A 19,382-nucleotide genomic window follows, 5' to 3' on the forward strand; every position below is an offset into this window, starting at 1 on the left:
ATCTTACAACTGAAGGGGTATTGCCCTTTTATAGACCCACTCACGAGTCACGACAGACGGACTTTAAGCTAGCACAAATCCACGGACTTCAAACTATTACAAACCCACACTTTCAGAGAGTTCCGGATTTCACACTAATACAAATCCACACTAACTTATGGTAAAGTAAACAAATACTTAGTCTGAAGAGTAATAATTAGTTGTGTCAGCTGTGGATGCCACGTGGAGACCTGCCATTTCTTCCGCTGATTGATTTACCAGAAATTCAATGTATTGCTGTTGGATGTGGATAATGAGAGGATGACAACCAGTTCAGTTGCTCAAGAAAATTGCACAACAACTTCCTCCACTGCAAATACCTACATCTCTTGTCATCCTCTCATTACCCACATCCAACAGCAGTACATTGAATTTCTGGAAAATCAATCAGCAGAAGAAATGGCAGGTCTCCACGTGGCATCCACAGCTGACACTACTGATTATACTCTTTCAGATTAAATATCTGTTTACTTTACCAAAAGTTAGTGTGGATTTGTATTACTGTGAAATCCAGAACCCTCCGGAAGTGTGGATTTGTGCTAGCTTAAAGTCCGTGTGTCGTGAGTGGGTCTATAAAAGGGCAGTCCCCCTTCAGTTGTAAGAGAAGACTTGTGCAATATAAGACTCAATTTTCCTCCCTTGACTGGTGACATGTCAAAGTTGGTGGCCCAAGTCAACCATATGATGACACACCTTTTAGTGGACTATACCCTTGTAATTTCAGTCAAACTGCCTTGCTCGTTTCTTGACTTTATGATTATTTTCCAAGGATATGTTTTGCATTTGGCTGGAAATTTGACAGGTTGCATAGAAGAGATGGACCTATTTGTTCACCAATCCAGGTGTCATGTAGCACTGTAGCAGTTGGAGGCCACCTATAGTCCTAGGCCTAGCAAAAAATGCAATCTAGGCCAACATTATGAGACTACTTACTAGTTTATTTGAGGCTGCTGGTCAACCCAATCTTGTTTCATGCAACAAAATTTTTGTCTACTTGCCAGGATGGTGATGAATTTTCTGCCTGATGAGTGCCAAAATTAATTATCTTGCAATGTTAAATTATTAAAACTAGATAAATATATTAATATGAAAACAAAATTAATATATATCCTTGTGCTAATTTGAATCCTCATCAGTTGAGTTTTATCCTTTTTGTCCTTTGAATGTAAAGATTGGATTTGCTCATCATTAAGGTTCAGCTTGGATCGTGAAAGTCCACACAGAAAGTAATTGCTTGATTTACATTAGATATGTAAGTTACATAACAATTGGATCTGGTCCACCTTTTGGGGTTTGATTGCTATAATGATGTGAAATTGGTAGCCTCTTTAGGAATTTGATCTGCCAGCTGGACTACTCTTGCCGAATTAAATGCAAATCAGACCAATTTGTATTTAGACTCTCGTGATCAAACTCCTCATGAAGGAAGGGGAGAGGAAGAGATTAAGAGAACCTTGCTGGCACAGTACATTCTATTTTGTTTAATCAGTATGCATGCCAAAAGTGAAATCTTTCTTACAAGATGCTGTATGTCTCTTTTGGTATTTTTACCAGTTAAGTGTTTGAAACTTTTGACCGACTGCCAATACAATAATTTCTTTAGGTCCTCCACTACTTGGAAACTCTAAGACCTCATCAACTGCTTGAGCAGATGGTTTGCACTGCCTTCAAAGTATCCTCTGACACTCTTAGTCAGACCTCTTTTGGTGGTCTAAAACAGATGACGACCAGAATGGATCAGCTGTACCTGACAATAGCATCCATTTTGAAGCCTTTGCAAGGTGCATACTGTCTTCCCATTTATCTGCATCTTGTTTGCAGTTAGCATTTCTCACATAGTGCAAGATTTTCTGAGTTCTACTGATGTATGTGTGGATAACAGCAAATGTCTTGCCTGAGAAGGTTGAGATGATAGATGACCTGAGGAGATTATGTGTCATCTTTGAACATGTGGAGAAGCTTCTAATCCTTGCAGCTTCCATGCATCGTAAGCTATCTCAAGCACCACGTCTTTCAGAAGCAAGTTTCAGTGACTGTTACAGTTATTATAGCCCAAGAATGGGAACAGGCAAATTAGAGAGCAACATTCGGAAGGTAAATGCCACAGAAGTATCTTTGGTGATAAGATTCTTTGCATTCCCATCTTGTAGGGCTGTAAATATGGTCAATAAGAAGAGTGCAGATTTATGTGCTGTGTGGAACCAATCATATGATAAACATTAAGGAGATCAACCACATTATTCTAATGAGTGGCTGGCATAGTTGTCTTGGCGTTGCCTAGGCATCCATGCTTTTCCGAGTTTACATTGATTTATGTTTATTGCTTTGTTTTTTGATGAATATGCTTATACTATGTCATATGTTTTTTTATTATATGTTGGTTTCCTCATATTAAGTCATTACTGGCATAATTATATCATATTGTATTGATATGTTTTCTATGTTATATTTAAGCATAATAATATAAACTCATCGTTGCTATATTACTTTTGGAGAAGTGAGGAAAGACATGCATAGTTTAGGTTTGTCCAAGTATGACCTTGAATAAATATGATTGAAGAGCAAGAATCCATGTAGCTGACCCCATTTAGGTGAGATTTTACTGATTTTTTGTGTTGTATCTTTTTACTTTTACTCTTCGTTTTCTGTCTTTGATTGGGCCCATATAGCCGACTCCATTTAGTTGGGATAAGGTTGAGTTGTTTGTTTGTTTGTTTGTTTATGATTGCTATTACATATACTGAACACCTAGGGCGCCTTGGCACCGAGATGCTCATCCAAGGCCTTGGGGCACCTAATCACTTTGACAACCATGATGAACAGTCAGAAGTATCTGATCTGTAACATTATTTTGTTGGTCATGAGGGCCACAGCATGGAGATGCGGATTAAAGTCTAAGGGCAGGCACCTTGTGCCGAAAAAAAAAAAAGATGACCCAATTCGTCCCTCCCAGGGCCCCATGTAAGCAGGACTGCACCAGGTTCCAGTCTCTTTCTCTGAATAATATCATAAAGGTCTAGAGAAGTATACTCATCGGATAGTTTCTTGACTTGGGTATTGATTTTGGCTGATGCTTCTACATGCGTCTGTGATATCTACAGACCATATTCATCAGGGTGAATGGGGTTTTAGTACATCCCTTAATCACAAAAATTTTAGGAAATTTTGTAGTATTGTCTGATTTACTGATCTCACTGACCATTTCTGAATGACCAAAATTATTCATTAACAAATAACTAAATCAATGGCTGTCTTTTTTTTTCCCCCTTCTGGGGGGTGGGGTAGAAATGGCTGTCTATTTCAATGAATGGACTGGATGGTCCGATCCAAACACTTTTTCTTTATTATTTTTTTTACCTATTATGTATTGCTTGCCATTTCGCAGACCAGCATTCTAATCCAAATGGTCAGACCTGTGATTTTTAAAAATATAGGACGGTTCAGGATGGTCAAGGGTCCTGTCAGGCATCCTGAACCATCCTAGATGTCCTTACCAATCATTCTAGACCTTCTCACATGGGCAAAAATGGAATACTTGGTGGGCAGCCGGGACAGCCACCAGTCGTTCCCTTCAAACACTGCATCAGACAATTGAGAACTAATACCAAATTGTCCGGGTTCTTGTCCATCTTAAAAATAGGACTTATTATCTCGTGGTTATGGTTCTTGCTTAGGAATTCAATACGAAGCAACAGGTGCGGAGGTATGAGAGACACATTGTGGAGAATCTGTTTACACCACCTACAGCCAACCAATCATGGAGAAAAGTTCTAAGCATGGGCAATCTTCTTAATGGCCATGAGCCGGTTGTGAGGGAAATCATTTTCTTCATACAGGATAGCATGAGCCATGATCATTACGGGGATCGGAGGAGCCCCCACGAAGATATCGAGACACATCGGATGTACATATGTGGAACATCTAATGATCTCCGGGTAGCACATTCTGTTACCTCATGTGATTAATCTTTCTAGCATTTCTTATTGTCATTCTAATGTAATTATCTATTGATAGATTTGTTTCTTATGTTTATTTAGTTGAAATAAATTGAAGAACATTTTTGAAAGACTCATTATCATTTTTGTTTAATCGATATAGATTGAATAAATATATAGAACACAAACAAAAAAAGTAAATATGATGCAGAGCAAAGCCTTGAATCAAGCATAAAAATTCTCTTGAGGCATGACTAGGCAGAATTAATGTAAGATCTACAAACTGTGCAACTTGTTCTTGGAACCAGAAATTATTTGCATTTCAGTGTACCGCAAAGTGAAAATGTTCTTGCTGGCATGGCCATGTTCTCTGAGCTAAATTTACAGTCTATTTTTGGGATTTGGAGTCCTCGGAAGCTCCTGTAACCTGGACTTGAAGTATGTGAAAGAGAGAAAAAGAACCAATAGAACTAGAAGAATGCTTTGTCAAGCCTGCTGCCTGGGTTTATTGAGGATTTGGATTATCAACTTTAGACAACATGTTCAGAATAGGCTAGGCATTTGGAAAAACATAGACCTAAGAACCCTAGTAGAATGAGGATGATGTGTCAGAAATAGTCGGGATAGCTCAGCTGGTAGAGCAGAGGACTGAAAATCCTTGTCCCAGTTTCAAATCTGGTTCTGGCACATGGTTAATTTCTAGAATTAGAATAGATACCCATACAAATTCATTGATATGGATCGACATACATGTTCATTAAGTCATGATTATACCATTATTGTCTTAGGCTGGCAGAACATTCCTCACTAAATCTGTTCTGCAACACTTTCCCACCTACATGATGTGCCCTCTTCTATTCCCAGATTCTACTTTTAATAAATTTGATTCTATTTGCTCTGCCTTTTGGCATGGTAAACAAATTGGAGAAAAGAAATCAAACCTCCTTTCATGGTTATCTTTATGTTTACCAAAGGCCATAAGGGGGCTGGGTTTTAGAAGAAGGTTAATCCACAATGGGTCCTTGATTATTAAACTTGCAAGGATGCATTATGGGCTCATGTTCTTTGAAGCTTTACCTTCAAAATTGTTCTCTGGTGAATCTTATTCTGGATGCTAAGAGGGGGATCATGGGTGTGGAATAGTATTCGGAAAACTCCATATGTAATACAATTTATTTATGAAGGATTGGAAATGGTCAACATATTGGTCATGGTTCAAAACTTGGAAACAATCTCTCTTACGAAGAAGGGGGTAAGGCTGCGTATACTTGCCCTTCCTTAGACCTTGTGCAGTATCAGGACCTCATGCACTAGATTGCTCCTTTTGAAAATGGTCAACATGTTTCCATTTGGATAGATCCTCAGTTGCCATTGATGATCACTTTACACCCACTCGTTGGTTAGGTCTTTGATCTTATCATTTATGGAAATTGGAATGTAAGTCTTATCAATTCATTTTTTCCATGGCAGATTGCAGTGGCTTCACATAATATTTTTTATTTTAATGTGAAGCTCTCCTTAAATTTAGAATAGCACTCTACTGCACTAGCAACCACCACCACAGCAAAAGGCGCTCCCGATTATACTTCAAATGTTATCTCAATGCTTGTTAAAATAAAATGATATTTTATTGCATTTTTTCTCCATCAAATGATTGAACGATGGATGGTTCAGATGTTCTCCCCCTCCTTCTCTTCTCCCCCGTCCTTTCTTTCGCCCCTAATATTTGGAGTCGATATGGGTCATGGGTTAATGAATTTCCATTCACTGTGGCTTAGGAAAACTCGATCCAAACAAAAATATTCTAATATCATTTTGTGGTACTAACGCAATCTAGATGGTGTCATAGTAGAAGTATTGTATTTATAACTTTTGAGTCACCATCAAAAGGAAAAGGACCCCACGTTGGAAGGGGAACAAAAACATGAATAGCTGGTCGAAATAATAAATGGGACAGAAACGCTAAAGACGATGCGCACTGCTGGGATCCCACTCTATGGTGGAACCTACCGTTAAGTGGATCCCAACCATGCGTTGCTTTACAACAGTTGCCCCTCTTATAATTAGGCCCATCTGTTTGAAGGATGAAAAAGGGTGAAACACTTGTGAGGATATATCTTATATATTGTGGGTTAGATTGACAAGAACAGTGAAAAAAATAAAATAATGAAATATATAATTTTTAGTGATGTGGGGTTTTATGGATAAGAGTGGAATTCTATGGAAAAGAGAAAAGAGGAAATAGGAGAGAGATAAACATACAACAATTTTTTCATGAAATCCTCACTTATAGACAACAATTTTTTGATGAAATTCTATCAAAATGCATGGAGCCCAGTGACCGTATATGCTAATTTTCTACCTCATTTATCAAAACATTCATATTTGTGGTAGTTTGTGAAAAACAAAGAAACCCTTTTTACCTAGGTTATTAGAGAACGTTGTCCGCTTGCACGGTCATTGTGCCAGTGCACAAACCAATAGGAGGTGGCACAGAAGCATCTTCAGCACATGGGACATAGTATAGTCTTTTTACTTTTGCCTATGTTTAGATATAAATACACGTAAACAGGTAGTTTTCTTTTCCCATAGCAGAAGTTCTCTTATATTTATTTTTATTTTTAATAGAACAAAAGCTCTCTTATGGTATCAAATAATAGGTCCCCTACCACCAAAAGAACTGCTAGATTTCTAGAACCCATCTGAATGAATTATAAAATGATCCTCAGTTAAGGAAGGAAAAACCAGGTTGAGGAAGCATCTCTTGACATGGTGGAGGCAGCCAATCGCAGTTGATTGCTGGCTGAAATCCTATAAAGGTTGCTGGTTCCACTCTCTGCCCCACCTAATGGTTGACACCCAATTGGACAGACTCATTTCCAGCAGTAGGACTCCTCATCTACATGGGCAATTAATTGAAAAAAAAAAAATTAATTGCATTTTCCTTAGTGCTACATAGAAGATTCATGCATTTGTAATTTCTTTCATGTATCAATTTAACTACTTCTTTCAAGCTTCACTTTAATGTTCTTGGATTATATATTTGACCAGAACGTTTGGTAGTCCTTCTAACCTCTTATAGAGATGCTTTATTGTGAAGGGCAGTAGACACATGAGCTTTAAAATGTATTGTTTACCAAGTAAAATTAATAAGACTTAGTGGCTCTCTTTCTCTACTCTTGATCCCTTGTCACCCTTCCACCCTTCGCCTCTCTCCCTTGTTCCCTGGGATATGCCAACTCCTTTTCTAAATTTTAGGGTACAAGTTACTGCTAGGGTGCAAGTTACTTGTAACCACTACACTCTCATAGTGCATAATAAAATATTTCTTCATCATGATTATCATTATAAGAGGATTTAGTATTATATTAAACAACCACTCACCATCCTGCTTTCTGCCTTGGCTAGCCACCACCAGGGCTCCATTGGTTGGAGGGTCACTTCTACTTGTAAATGAATACATATATAAATGGAGCTATTGGACATGTATTGAAAATTAGACTAAGAAATAAAAAATAAAAAAAAATAAAAGGTTATTTTATCAATTTGCATCTATCTTTAACTCTTAGTTTTGATCTTAGGCTTTCAATATCTTATTTAATTAAAAGAGAAAAGAATATCACCTGGTGCCGTGAATTTAGACATAAGAGAATGCAAAATTAACGTTGTAATTCTTATAAAATCACAAAAACTCCATCTTTGTTGATGTTTCTGCGCATATTCTCATTAGCCCTCAAACTGATGCAGCGTCTATACAACCAGGTAACGATCTATTGATCTTAATTAAAAAAAATTAATCTTATTTAATTAAAATTGATATTTTTCCTTAGTAATTTGGTAGGCAAATGGTTAATAGGGAAAGCTACAGTAATCAAACCCTTCTTGTCCAAAATCTTGGGATTATAACTCAGGGGTCAAGCCTATTTCATCTTTCCATTCTTAGTCTGCCATTAATAAAGCATGGAGAAGTTAATTGGAACCACAGACAAGTTTATCTTAACCGGGTAGTTATTGGATCTAATCCCAATAAATATTGTGAACCCAATGTCTTACGCCATATGGAATATATGGTTGGGATACATATACCATTAAAGTTGTTGACTAGTTTTTTTTTTTTTTTTTGGTAGAGTTGTTGACTAGTTAAATAAAAGAAAATGGTTGCTTATTAGAACATAGCATAAATTAATTGATATGCCCAGCTATAGCTTTTGTATACTTAAGGTTTTGAATGATTGAAAGGAATCGGTCGTGGTGGGGTATATTGGGTATAAATTATATTTAATTTTAATTTAAACAAATAAGGGGAAATTTTTCCATGGGTTTGTGAAATTGACACCTTTTCTAACCCCCAAAATGACACCTAAAAAAAATCTTTTGTTTGGGTAGTCAGGGTTGGAGGGGAATTGTGGGTTAAGAGACATTGGATTCTATTGACTTTATCATAGAAGATAATATAAAAATAGTACTTTGGGCCAAGAGAACCCTATCCGCTTGCGTGGCCCTTATATCAAAAGAGGCCAATGGGGGGATGTGCTGAAGCATATTGGAGGGGATAGTGCTACTTTCTATGTTTAGGTATAAAGACACGCAAGCAAGCATGATTCTTTTCTCCTAATAATTTATAATAAAAAAAATGATAGAGAAAAAAGAAATAACAGAAAATTTCCTTAAGAAATAAGGTGGCCCTTATGTTAGCACAGGCTAGTGAGAATACGTGTGAAAACATCAAGAGGGATAAGATTTCCGTTTTCCAAGAAAGATGTGGTGGTCGTTTGAACACCCCATGTGTATTTTAGACACGCAGCCACACAGTCTTTCAAGCTTCTGTTTTTCAAAAATAAATAAATAAATAAAACAATAAAAAAAAATTTTTTTGATTGCATGAGCAATACGATGTAACCACCATCTCTGCTTGTGCTACTCATCTTAGTGGGATTATCATTTTGACAAGTGATATATTTTTATAATAAGGTAAAGAGGCCTTATCATTGACAGTGCAGTGCAACCCATCGATCAGCTGGCCAGTGAGGGAGACAACAATAAGGAAAGAAAAAAATATAAATATTATCATATGGTTTGGACTCAAAACTGATGAATGGTTTGAAATATTAAAAAAGAACATTAAATTTTTGCAGTCATAGAATTCACCAAGTGGGTTATGATCATCATGACCGTAGGGCCTCTCTCTCTCTCTTGGGAGAAGAGACTATCATCAAAAGGAATTTAGTGGGTACACAGTACACAGAGAGGACGAAGAGAGCTTTCATCAGATTTGGATGGTTGAGATTAATGTGTGTGAGAGAAGAATGAGCTTACTAAGGACATTGAATGAACAAGACATGGAATTTTTTTTTGTGGGCTTTCCTCTATGGTTGGTTTTTCAGTAGGACAGAAAAACAAACCCTGACAATATTTCAAGGGGGAAGGGGAGGGGGGGTCCTCCTTTGTCATCAAATTCACACGTAGTAGTCTTTTTTAAATACCAGGTGATGGTACGTAGGACAGAAAACCATGATTTGAGGTCACCAGCCTAGTATGATCACGAGACTCATCACTGTTTCTTTAAGAAATGATTTTCTGAACTATTTTTGTAATAAATTTTGGAACAAAATTATGGCAGAATAATTTCAATGTGAACTGTGAACAATTAAAGCAAACTCTTGATCTGCATGGATTTAATTTATAGCCTGTGGCAGGTTGGATAAGATAAAGCATTTAATAGCTTCTAGAATCCTAGGTTTGGAAATTTATTGTTATTTAAAAATGATGAATTGGAAAGGGTAGTCCAATACTCCAATCCCAGATTCCCAGTGTCTAGTACCCAGTCTAATTTAATTTCATTTAATTAATCAGGTTAAAATTAATTTGAACTTCTCTTTTTCTATTTTTCTTTTTATTCTGAGTAAAGTTTAACATAAATAAGATTTCATCATTAGTTTCATTTTGGAAATATTTTTTTCAGATTATATGGATAGATGTTATTTAAATTCATGTTTTGTAAGTTAAAGTAGTTTTGAGTCCTAAAAAAATAAATAATAATAATGAGAGAGAGAGAGAGAGAGAGAGAAGTTGCAATAGTTTAAACTAAGGCAGTGTTTGGTAGTCAAGAGAAGAAAAAAAAAATCTAGAAAACAGAAGGAAAGAAAAGAATAGAAAAAAAAATTATGTCTACTTAGCTAGCAATAGAAGAAAAGAAAAGAATTTTTTTTTCTATTTTCTTGTGATTTAGATTTTTTCTTTGGGATAGCACAAGAAAACTTCACTATTTTCAAGGTAAATTTTAAAATTAAAAAAAAAAATCTTCTATTGGTTCAAGATATACCAAACATAATGAGAATTTCTTAAATCAAGTTCTTCTCTTTTATTTGCTTCGCTTGGTTACCAAGCACAGCCTAAAAGAAATTCTTTAATCAAGAAAAAAGTACAATTTTTGTACTATTTACTTCTCTTCTCTTGGCTACCAAACACAGCCAAATATTTTAATTTTTTGGATATCATTAACAATACTTCATTTATGGTGATGTAATCACACTATGCATGATTGGAGTCTAGTCCAATGGTTTGAAGCTATTAGGGGCTCTATCGAAATCTATATTCATCTATTAAACTCATACAAATAATAGTTAATGCTAGAAACCATTTTAACAATTATCTTAAGGAATCTTCCTCTTATTGGCTTCCATAAAGAATATAAAGAGAACTCAATGTTAATAAAAATAATAATTGTTAGATCTTTTTATATAAAAGGAAAACTATATGGTTTAGACTGATTAACTAATTGATAACCACCATTTGAGAACCTTAAGTTCATATTGGCTTGATTTGGTTAATTATAAAACATTGGGCAAGTTAGGATGGACCACATTGTCCAAATCTTAGTCTAATGTGGTCCAATTAAGTCGTGGGTTTGTGGTTTGTATATAATTAATTAATCATACACGGGTGGGTATCACAGATCCTCCATTAACCATATATGATATACAATATGATATATGTGGAACCAGTTGATAATTTTAATGCTGCTGGTCACAACATTTGATGGTCTCACTGTGGGCTGGAGGAAGAGAGCTTTCAAATTAGAGTTACAAAGCTCCAAGCCTTGATGGTCTTCTTGACTCTTTTTTTTTTTTTTTTATCTCACTAGTCCATTGGTCCTACTGTTGTTAATACAATTGCGAAGATTTTATTTTTTTATTTTTATTTATATATATATAATGTGCATATGCTTAGAGGATTTAATAAGACTGCTATTATTTTTAATTCCTAAACAAAGGCATTCTAAGGAAATGTTTAGGCCTATTAGCCTGTGCTGGGACTATTCTATCGGCAACTTTGCATTGCCATATTTGGAAAACTAAGAACAAAGTCATATTTAATCATAATATTTTTTTTTTGATTGGAACTTTAAAGGATTTTTTTAGCACTCAATTGTGGAGGAGCGACTACGGATAAATAGCAATCGGGCTAAGTATCCTATTGCCCTTGTTGATCTTGCTATTATTGATCGTAAACCTACGATTAATCATTTTATGGTTCATACTGATAATTCTTGGAAGGCTAATGGTTCTTTTGGTGTGTTATCAAAAACCATCAAGGTAGTCGCTTTGTGGCTGGTAAGTGCAAACACTGTCTAGGGAGATCGGCTACTGCTATGGAGGTTGAGGCTATTAAAGATGCTTTATTATTATGGCATAGCTTACTTTTGAAATATTTGGTTGTATGTTTTAACTCGACGTCTTTGATTGCATTCTTAAATTTTTCCCATACTCTCTTGAGTGGGCTGCTAGGATTATAGCAAATGATAATATTTTATTTCTCAATAGGCAGTCCCTTTCCTATGCTAGGTTTTTGTTAGTACCTCCTTCTTTTAATAGGGAGGCTCATTTCTTGCAACTGGTGCGTCTTTCTTTCTTTTCCAAAGCTTGATAAATAATTCCACCCAAGCTACTAACTTCTAAGTGTCAGTATTGGATCGACCTCCTGATCAGGTATCAATATCTGATCAAGGGTAAAATTGTAAAATATATATATTTCAAGAAAAGTAAGATTAAAATTGACCGATCTATCAATATCATATAAGCATTGATGAAGACTGATATTAATTTCATTCCCGAAATTTAAATCCCTAGTTGCACCTCATATTATTGTAAACCATGCTTTCTTTTCAAGCAGGAACACTCATTCTTTGTTTCATTAATACAAATTGATTGGTGGATAACTCTACTTTTCTTTGTTAAAAAAAAAAAAGATAGATTTAATTTTTCAACAATAAAGTCGGTGACATTTTTATTAATTCACATTTGATTAGAGTGCCTTTTGTTTCTAATGGGCCTACTAATTATCTCAACACCATCATTGTTTTTTGTTTTTTTTTTTTTATATTTGATTAAAAAGTAAAATCCATCATTACAAAAATTGGGACCCGGATCGTCTCCAATGACTGACGCTCCAATAAGCGTCCAACGATCTGGATCCAAGGGTTGGGATGGTTTGATCACGCATCCCAACACTTGGGGATGTGCATCCAAACAATCCCAACCCTTGGACAAATCGTTGGACGCTCCTTGGTGTTGGAGACGATATTTTTTCCAAAAATTGTATCTCATGCGACTCATAAGTTTTGGAATCTACCATTAATGAATGATGGTGTTCTCTTGGGAGGACAGTCCGGGTACACTCCTAAACATTCTATTGGTTTTTTATTTTTTATTTTTAAATAAAATCATATATTGGAATCAAGATTGTAAACCTTGAGCATCAAGATAATAGATTTTATACTTAAAAAACAAGCTTGAGGGATACGTCTCTTGAGCTTCATTTCATAATTTGTTACATAAGGCATAATGAATTAAGTTTCCTCTCTCTCTCTCTCTCTCTAGCTTAGGTTTCCTGGTGGGCATCTCCAAAAAGATGATGGCACATAGTATGAATCCATGGAACTTTTCCTCAAGTGGCTAACTAATACGTTTCCATAGTGGCTAACTAATTATTTAACTAGCAAAAGAAAAGTGTTAATTAATGATGAAATTAACAGTAAATCAAGTTTAAAAAAAAAATCTGGCTATATGTAAGATTATACTGAGGGGTTATGTGCAAATAAAGAAAAGCAAGAGGGAGGGTGATGAGTATTTAAGTATTTAAGCAAAGGATTTCATCAGTCCAATGATTGCTGCAATGGTTTGTGTTCCTGGAGATAAACTTTTTAGTACCTTCCATGCAGAATTCCTTGAAACTTTCCTATAAATGGATAGCCAAGAAGTAGGATTAAGTTGGGATAGAAGAGAAAAGAAGAGAAGAGAACCACCCCTTCTCTCTCTCTCTCTCTCTCTCTCTCTCTCTCTCTCTCTCCATTTCAATAAAGGTCATCTCTGTGAATCTGCTTTTGATACAACAGTCAAACAGTTCCCTTCGTCTTCAGGAAACACAGACTACGCAGAAGGGCTTCCCTTCTCAAGCTCTCTCGAAATTTCACACAGTTTTTTTAAACGGTAAATTCTCAAGTCTCAACACAATATCTATTTTAGGGTAACGAGAAGGATATTAAAAAAAAAAAAAAAAAAAGACATTTACAGATCTACATAGTTAAATTTAGAAGAAGGGGGGAGGGGTTGAAAGAGAAGAGAATCGAGGGTCCCTCCATTATTCTATGAAGTCAAAAATTGTTGTCCAAAAGAATCTATCCGACAGCAATAAAGATAGATAGTGATTAGAGAACTCTCCCTTCACCATGGGTAAAGAAATTCGGTCTTTAAATTTAAGGCCATATATCATCTTATATTAGAGATTAATCCCAAAAAGAAAAATCTCATATAAAGGAATTATAAGTATTTTTTGGCTTGTAATGGAAGCTAAATGGGCATGAGAAGTCATTTCACGGGAAGGAGAGAGAGAGATGGGTGCTATTGGAGCCTATACCCCATGCAAGAAACATTCTCCTATCATATTATTACATTTTGGATCTAGTTTTTCTTTATCCATAATGAAAAGAGAATCTCTTCATCCATGGGTTATGGTGTTCTGATGGAACTTAAGGAGTAGTGCCAAGGAAACTTCGGATATTTGTCATATAGGGGAGCTAGTATGAGATGACACAGGTGAGTTTTGATTTACCAATGGTAAAGATGTCAATTCAAATTGAAACTATCTACAAAATCGAACACCATAAATTGCAACGGATAAATTGATTAATAAGTCAAATTTCTCTAAGCCACATTGATACTCGACTTATTTGATTCATTTATGTGTTTCTTCATGTTTTCTTATCCGGATCCTCTCAATCTTCCGATGCGCATTGGACGAGTAAAGATGAGGATCTTGATTAATATCGTGACCAATTTTTATTTTTTTTTCTATTTATTTATTAACAACCACGTAACATGTCTCTGCAATAGGTGCCACTGGCGGTGATCGACCCCGACGTAGTAGAATGTGTTGGACAAGGTTTCAGTTGATCACGCTGACATTGCTGTTATAAAAAAATAAAATAAAAAATAATAATAAGAGAAATGTGAAATTAATAAATGGGTCTGAGGTTTAGAATAAAATCTAACAAGTTGGTCTTCTTTTATTTTTGGATCATTTTCAATGTTATATTAAAATATATATAATCTCTCTTTTTAAAAGGCAAATTGCCACACTAAGATTAGTTAAGTGTGGAGCCATTCTAACAACTAAAAAGTCGTTGGGTAGAATGCCATGGAATATTTTGATTGGCATACTTAATCGATTGCAATGTTTATATATATTTGCAAAATAACTAAAGGGTCGTATCTAGTGCATGAGGCTTCTGCAACTTTATGATCTAAAAGGGATATATATGTATGTAGTCATATCTCGTTTTTTGTGGAGAATGAATTTCTTTGTTTAAACTCGTGATCACCAAATTACATCACCAAATTAGAGTAGAGTGATCTTACTGTTGTGGGAACCTCTCTCTCTCTCTTACTAGTAATTATGTAGCATGTTCTAGTTCTTTACTAGCTTAGTCAGCATAAATGAGCTTCAAATATGCACTATAGTCATGCATAATCATATGTTTACTTTTTTTTTCTCAAATTGTTGTCCAACTCCTTGTCCAATAAAGAGTTGATACATTTCAATGGTTCATAATTATTAAATATTTTTAGATCAGAAGTACTCACTTTCGAAAAATCAATCTTAGGGGAAGTCGCAAAGAAAGTATGTAAATCGGGAAGACTTGCGAGGAAAATGGGAATGAAAATTGAAATAAAATAAAGTTTAATTTACTATAGGAGATTTTTTTTTTTTCTTTCTATACAATTCACCGGATATTAAAATTCAAAACTTTATGTGACCTCTTGTTTGGTGAGTCCTTTCGTTTTCTTTGTGTGCTCCTTTAGTTTTCTAGTAGCAAGATCTGACTTTTGTTTCGAAGATTGAATCAGTGGTCAGTCTATGCTTGAATGACTGCATTCCAAGAAGTAACTTCCTATGGTATGGGATGGTCCCTTATTGATGAATCAAATCACTCGAAAGAAAGTAATTTCACCTCTCCGTGGGCAAATGAATATTCTTTTCAAAAGAAGGGTAGTGGGAATGGTTTAGCTCGGTTAACAACTGAGCAATTACGGTAAGGCAAGACCCTAACATCAACTCACCCTTTCGAATGGACCTTTCTTAAGGTCTATGTCTCATTTTCATTAGAACACATGTAAATATTAGTTTTCTTGTTTGTTTATTATTAGGGAAAAAGAACTCTACTTGTTCACACTTCTCACGTCTAGACATATGGCAAAGTAGAGGCAAGGTTGTGAAAAGATGTCCATATCCCTAGTCTCTACACTACTTCTTATGTGTCTAGGCATGGGGAATGCAGCCGGGCAGAGTTCTCGTCAGAGGGAGTATTAACAAGGGTAGGATTTACACATTTCACAGCAGGCAGGTTGGTCATTTCGTTTTCCCTTGTGTTTGAGCACATGCATCACACGGATTGACAAGGATCTTTTTCATTTTTATCTCATATTTTGACTATGTGAATCTCATATAATTGATAACTTTTTCAAGACAAACATTAGTCTGGTTTGCATATTCCTTCTTAGACTGAGAGGATTATTAAAAACAAATATATATATATATATATATATCTTCCTATAAACATGTTGGGAAAATGTTCTTTGAACCATTGGAAATGGGTATATAAGATTTTTTTTTCACATGAAAATGTTCTTGCTATGCTCCAATGTATGATACTGTTTTAGCACATCTCATAAGTGGGCTTCTCTGTGCTGATTATTCTAAAAAACTTCTCCCATAAATAGAACTACTTGGGAGCACAGTGTACACTAGCACTCCCTTTCGTTTATTTTTCTCTTCCCACAACAAAGGGGCAGACATATCATTTCATTGGGGAGAGAGATAGACTCAGAGTGGTGTTACCATCAACGATTTAAGGGATGGTATCGATATTGGTATCGATATCTATCGATACCAATCTGGATCGGACAGAGCGGTGGGTATTGGTCTATTTTGCTCTTTCTTTAAAAAAAAAAACTATTTTTTTACAATTTTACCCGTGAAATGATATGGATAACCAATCTAAATTGGTCAAAGATCGAAGATCAATCTCAACCAATACCAATCTGATATGGCCAATACCACCAATATGAGACCGATACTTGAAACCATGGTTACCATACGCTACGCTCTTGAAAAGAATTCATTTTTCATAGATATATATATAGGTATATACGTATATGAATGTGCTGCGCATAAATACGGAAGCACCAGAAAAAGACAATCCTTGGGAGGGAATGGGGAATTAGGGAACGGGGCCTACGTCCAGAGGGGCCACCACGTGAATGACATCATTTACAATTTCACCATTCACACACGCACACATAGAGTCTGTCTTTCTCTCTTTCTCTCTTTCTCTCTTTCTCTCAAGAGTCAAATCTCACACACTCAACCCCTCCAATTCATCCCTGCTGCCCTTTTTACGTCCCCATCTTCCCCACTTTCATTCTTCTTCTTCCCACTCATCCTCTTCTCTCGTTTCACTTCACTGTTCATTTCTTTCCCCCAAAACCCTCGCCATCTCACAAAACCTCCAAACCTTTCCCTCATAGGATCCTCAAAATTTGAACTGAGATCAAATCTCGCAATCTCTCCTCCTTCAATGATAGATCCCTACCTGAATTCACTACACTACCATATGCTGCAGTAGCAAATCTAGGAGAACCCAATAACCCAAAGAAAGAAGGGGACAATACCCTACAAAAACCAGAGGTGGAGGGAGAGATCGAAGGTACAGACTTGTAACCAAATAAGGTATAGAGAGAGTGAGAGAGAGGAAACCCAGTAAGTGGAAGTGGAATATCCCACAAGAAAGAAGATAGATGAGATAAAAGACCCACCAAGAGAAAATCAAAATCAAAAGAAGAAAATGGATTCAACATTAGGTGGAGGTGGAGGTGGAGGTGGAGGCGGTGGTGGAGGTGGTGCATCAGAGCCTAGCTCAGGGGAGGGCCCATCTGTGACTGGAGGCGGAGGAGGTGAAGGATCGTCGGCAGCGCCGCCGAGTCGGTATGAGTCACAGAAGCGGAGAGACTGGAACACTTTTCTACAGTACCTGAAGAACCACAAGCCCCCTTTGTCACTTGCAAGGTGCAGCGGAGCTCACGTAATCGAGTTCCTAAAGTACCTGGATCAGTTCGGGAAAACGAAGGTGCACTTGTCTGGTTGTGCCTATTTCGGCCACCCAAACCCACCTGCTCCTTGCGCTTGTCCTCTCAAGCAGGCATGGGGCAGCCTTGATGCCCTCATCGGACGGCTTAGGGCGGCTTACGAGGAGCACGGTGGACGGCCTGAGTCAAACCCTTTTGGTGCGAGAGCCGTGAGGATATATCTAAGGGAGGTGAGGGAAGGGCAAGCCAAGGCTAGAGGGATTCCCTATGAGAAGAAGAAGCGGAAAAGACCCACCACCACCACCACCACCACCCCGGCGGCGGCATCGAATGCTTCAACAGCAGCACCGGCACAAGGAGTGGCTGGTGGTAGTAGTGGTGGCGGCTCTTCAGAAGCTGCGGCTGCCAGTACTGTTGCTCCTCCATCCACTACTTCCGTATAGTAGCTCCTACAAAATTCATTCCCATCTTTTGTATATTTCCACTGCTATTTTTGAGTTCTTATTATATGTGGCAATTTTCCCTAATGATTTGATCTTTATAGGATCACAATCTCTCTCTCTCTCTCTCTCTCTCTCTCTCTCTGATGACAACTTGAGATCACTCTTTAAGATTATGTGATATATAGCTGTTGTGCAGTTAGTCTCATAATTCATGAAGATTAGTTTTTGATCTACTACCTTTCAACTCACAAACTTAACTCTCTCTCTCTCTCTCTCTCTCTCTCTCTCTCTCTCTCTTAAACTTCTTATTCCAGTCCTCACTCCATTTTGAATCTTGGATGAACCCACCCATGAAACCAAAACAGAAACTATATACTTCTCTCATTCACTACTATGGGTCACTAGTACCATTCCCATGGGTGGATCATTCAGGACTCAATCTTCCACCACCATTGCTGCTTGTCTTGTTATCTTTGTAGAATCTCCTAATTTACATTCAAAGAGCCAACCCCCTTCCCCAAATGAAATTTTGTTTAATTTTCTCCTCCAATGTATTCCTTCTGCTAATGCAGTGACTGTGAAAAAGTCAGTCTGTCTTGCTCAGGTTATTTTGTCTCTCTAGGGTTTGATCAACTCAAGCAGGACGAGGTGGGCTAAGGAAATGATGAGAAATTAGCGAAGGTACCGGGTGGATGGTAAGGCCATAACCCGTAAGAGGGCCAAAGGGAGAGCCTTCTCCCTGCATGTTGGCTCAAGAAAGGCAAACGCTACAACCAGCTAGGGACTTCTCTAGTCAATCACTCAATCTATAATACTACTACTGGTCCCGGAACAGCTGCCCTTGCCGGGAGGAAGTAGTGGAAAAAAAGGGGGGGAGGGGAGGGGAGGGGGGGGGTTATTTATATATTTACATCTGTGCCTTTTATCAGGTTTGATGGCACACGTGCGCCACTGACCCATCCAATTCGCGATTTTAGTCCCCTTTCAGGTGCCTCTCTCGTCCTGATTTAGGATATCTGGGTTTTGGAGATTTTTGGTGGCCTGGAGATTTTGGGTTTTGGATTTTGGACTTTGGACTCGGAAGGGAAGGAGGGAGGGAAGGAGGGAGAGAGAGGTGCCTGGGGTGGGGGGCTGCCAGAGGGGATGGATCACTCCACTCTGTCTCTTTCTCTTTCGCTTTCTCTTTCGCTTTCTCTTTCTCTGTCTATCTCTCTCTCTCATCTATTATATGATGAAAGCAGCAGTTTTTCTTTTCCTATGAAAAGTGAAAACTGTTAAAAACCCACCCAAAAAAATATTAAATAGAATACAAATTTGAGGAT

The 19,382-nt window shown here is 37.0% G+C and overlaps 2 protein-coding genes across 2 annotated transcripts; both read left to right on the forward strand.

Annotated features, from left to right (window-relative positions):
* The first annotated feature begins 1,221 nt into the window (after positions 1-1,221).
* On the forward strand, positions 1,222-4,191 carry LOC122086192. Its single transcript, XM_042654921.1, has 3 exons — positions 1,222-1,820; positions 1,922-2,133; positions 3,714-4,191. Exons 1-3 carry the CDS (start codon positions 1,691-1,693, stop codon positions 4,002-4,004), a joined length of 633 nt encoding a protein of 210 aa, XP_042510855.1. The 5' UTR covers positions 1,222-1,690; the 3' UTR covers positions 4,005-4,191.
* Positions 4,192-16,868: 12,677 nt separating this feature from the next.
* On the forward strand, positions 16,869-18,189 carry LOC122086144 (protein LIGHT-DEPENDENT SHORT HYPOCOTYLS 5-like). The gene has a single exon (XM_042654860.1). It carries the CDS (start codon positions 17,377-17,379, stop codon positions 18,058-18,060), a length of 684 nt encoding a protein of 227 aa, XP_042510794.1. The 5' UTR covers positions 16,869-17,376; the 3' UTR covers positions 18,061-18,189.
* Positions 18,190-19,382: the final 1,193 nt, after the last annotated feature.

This window comes from Macadamia integrifolia, chromosome 8 (genome assembly GCF_013358625.1).
Source record: "Macadamia integrifolia cultivar HAES 741 chromosome 8, SCU_Mint_v3, whole genome shotgun sequence".
NCBI classification, from domain to species: Eukaryota; Viridiplantae; Streptophyta; class Magnoliopsida; order Proteales; family Proteaceae; genus Macadamia; species Macadamia integrifolia.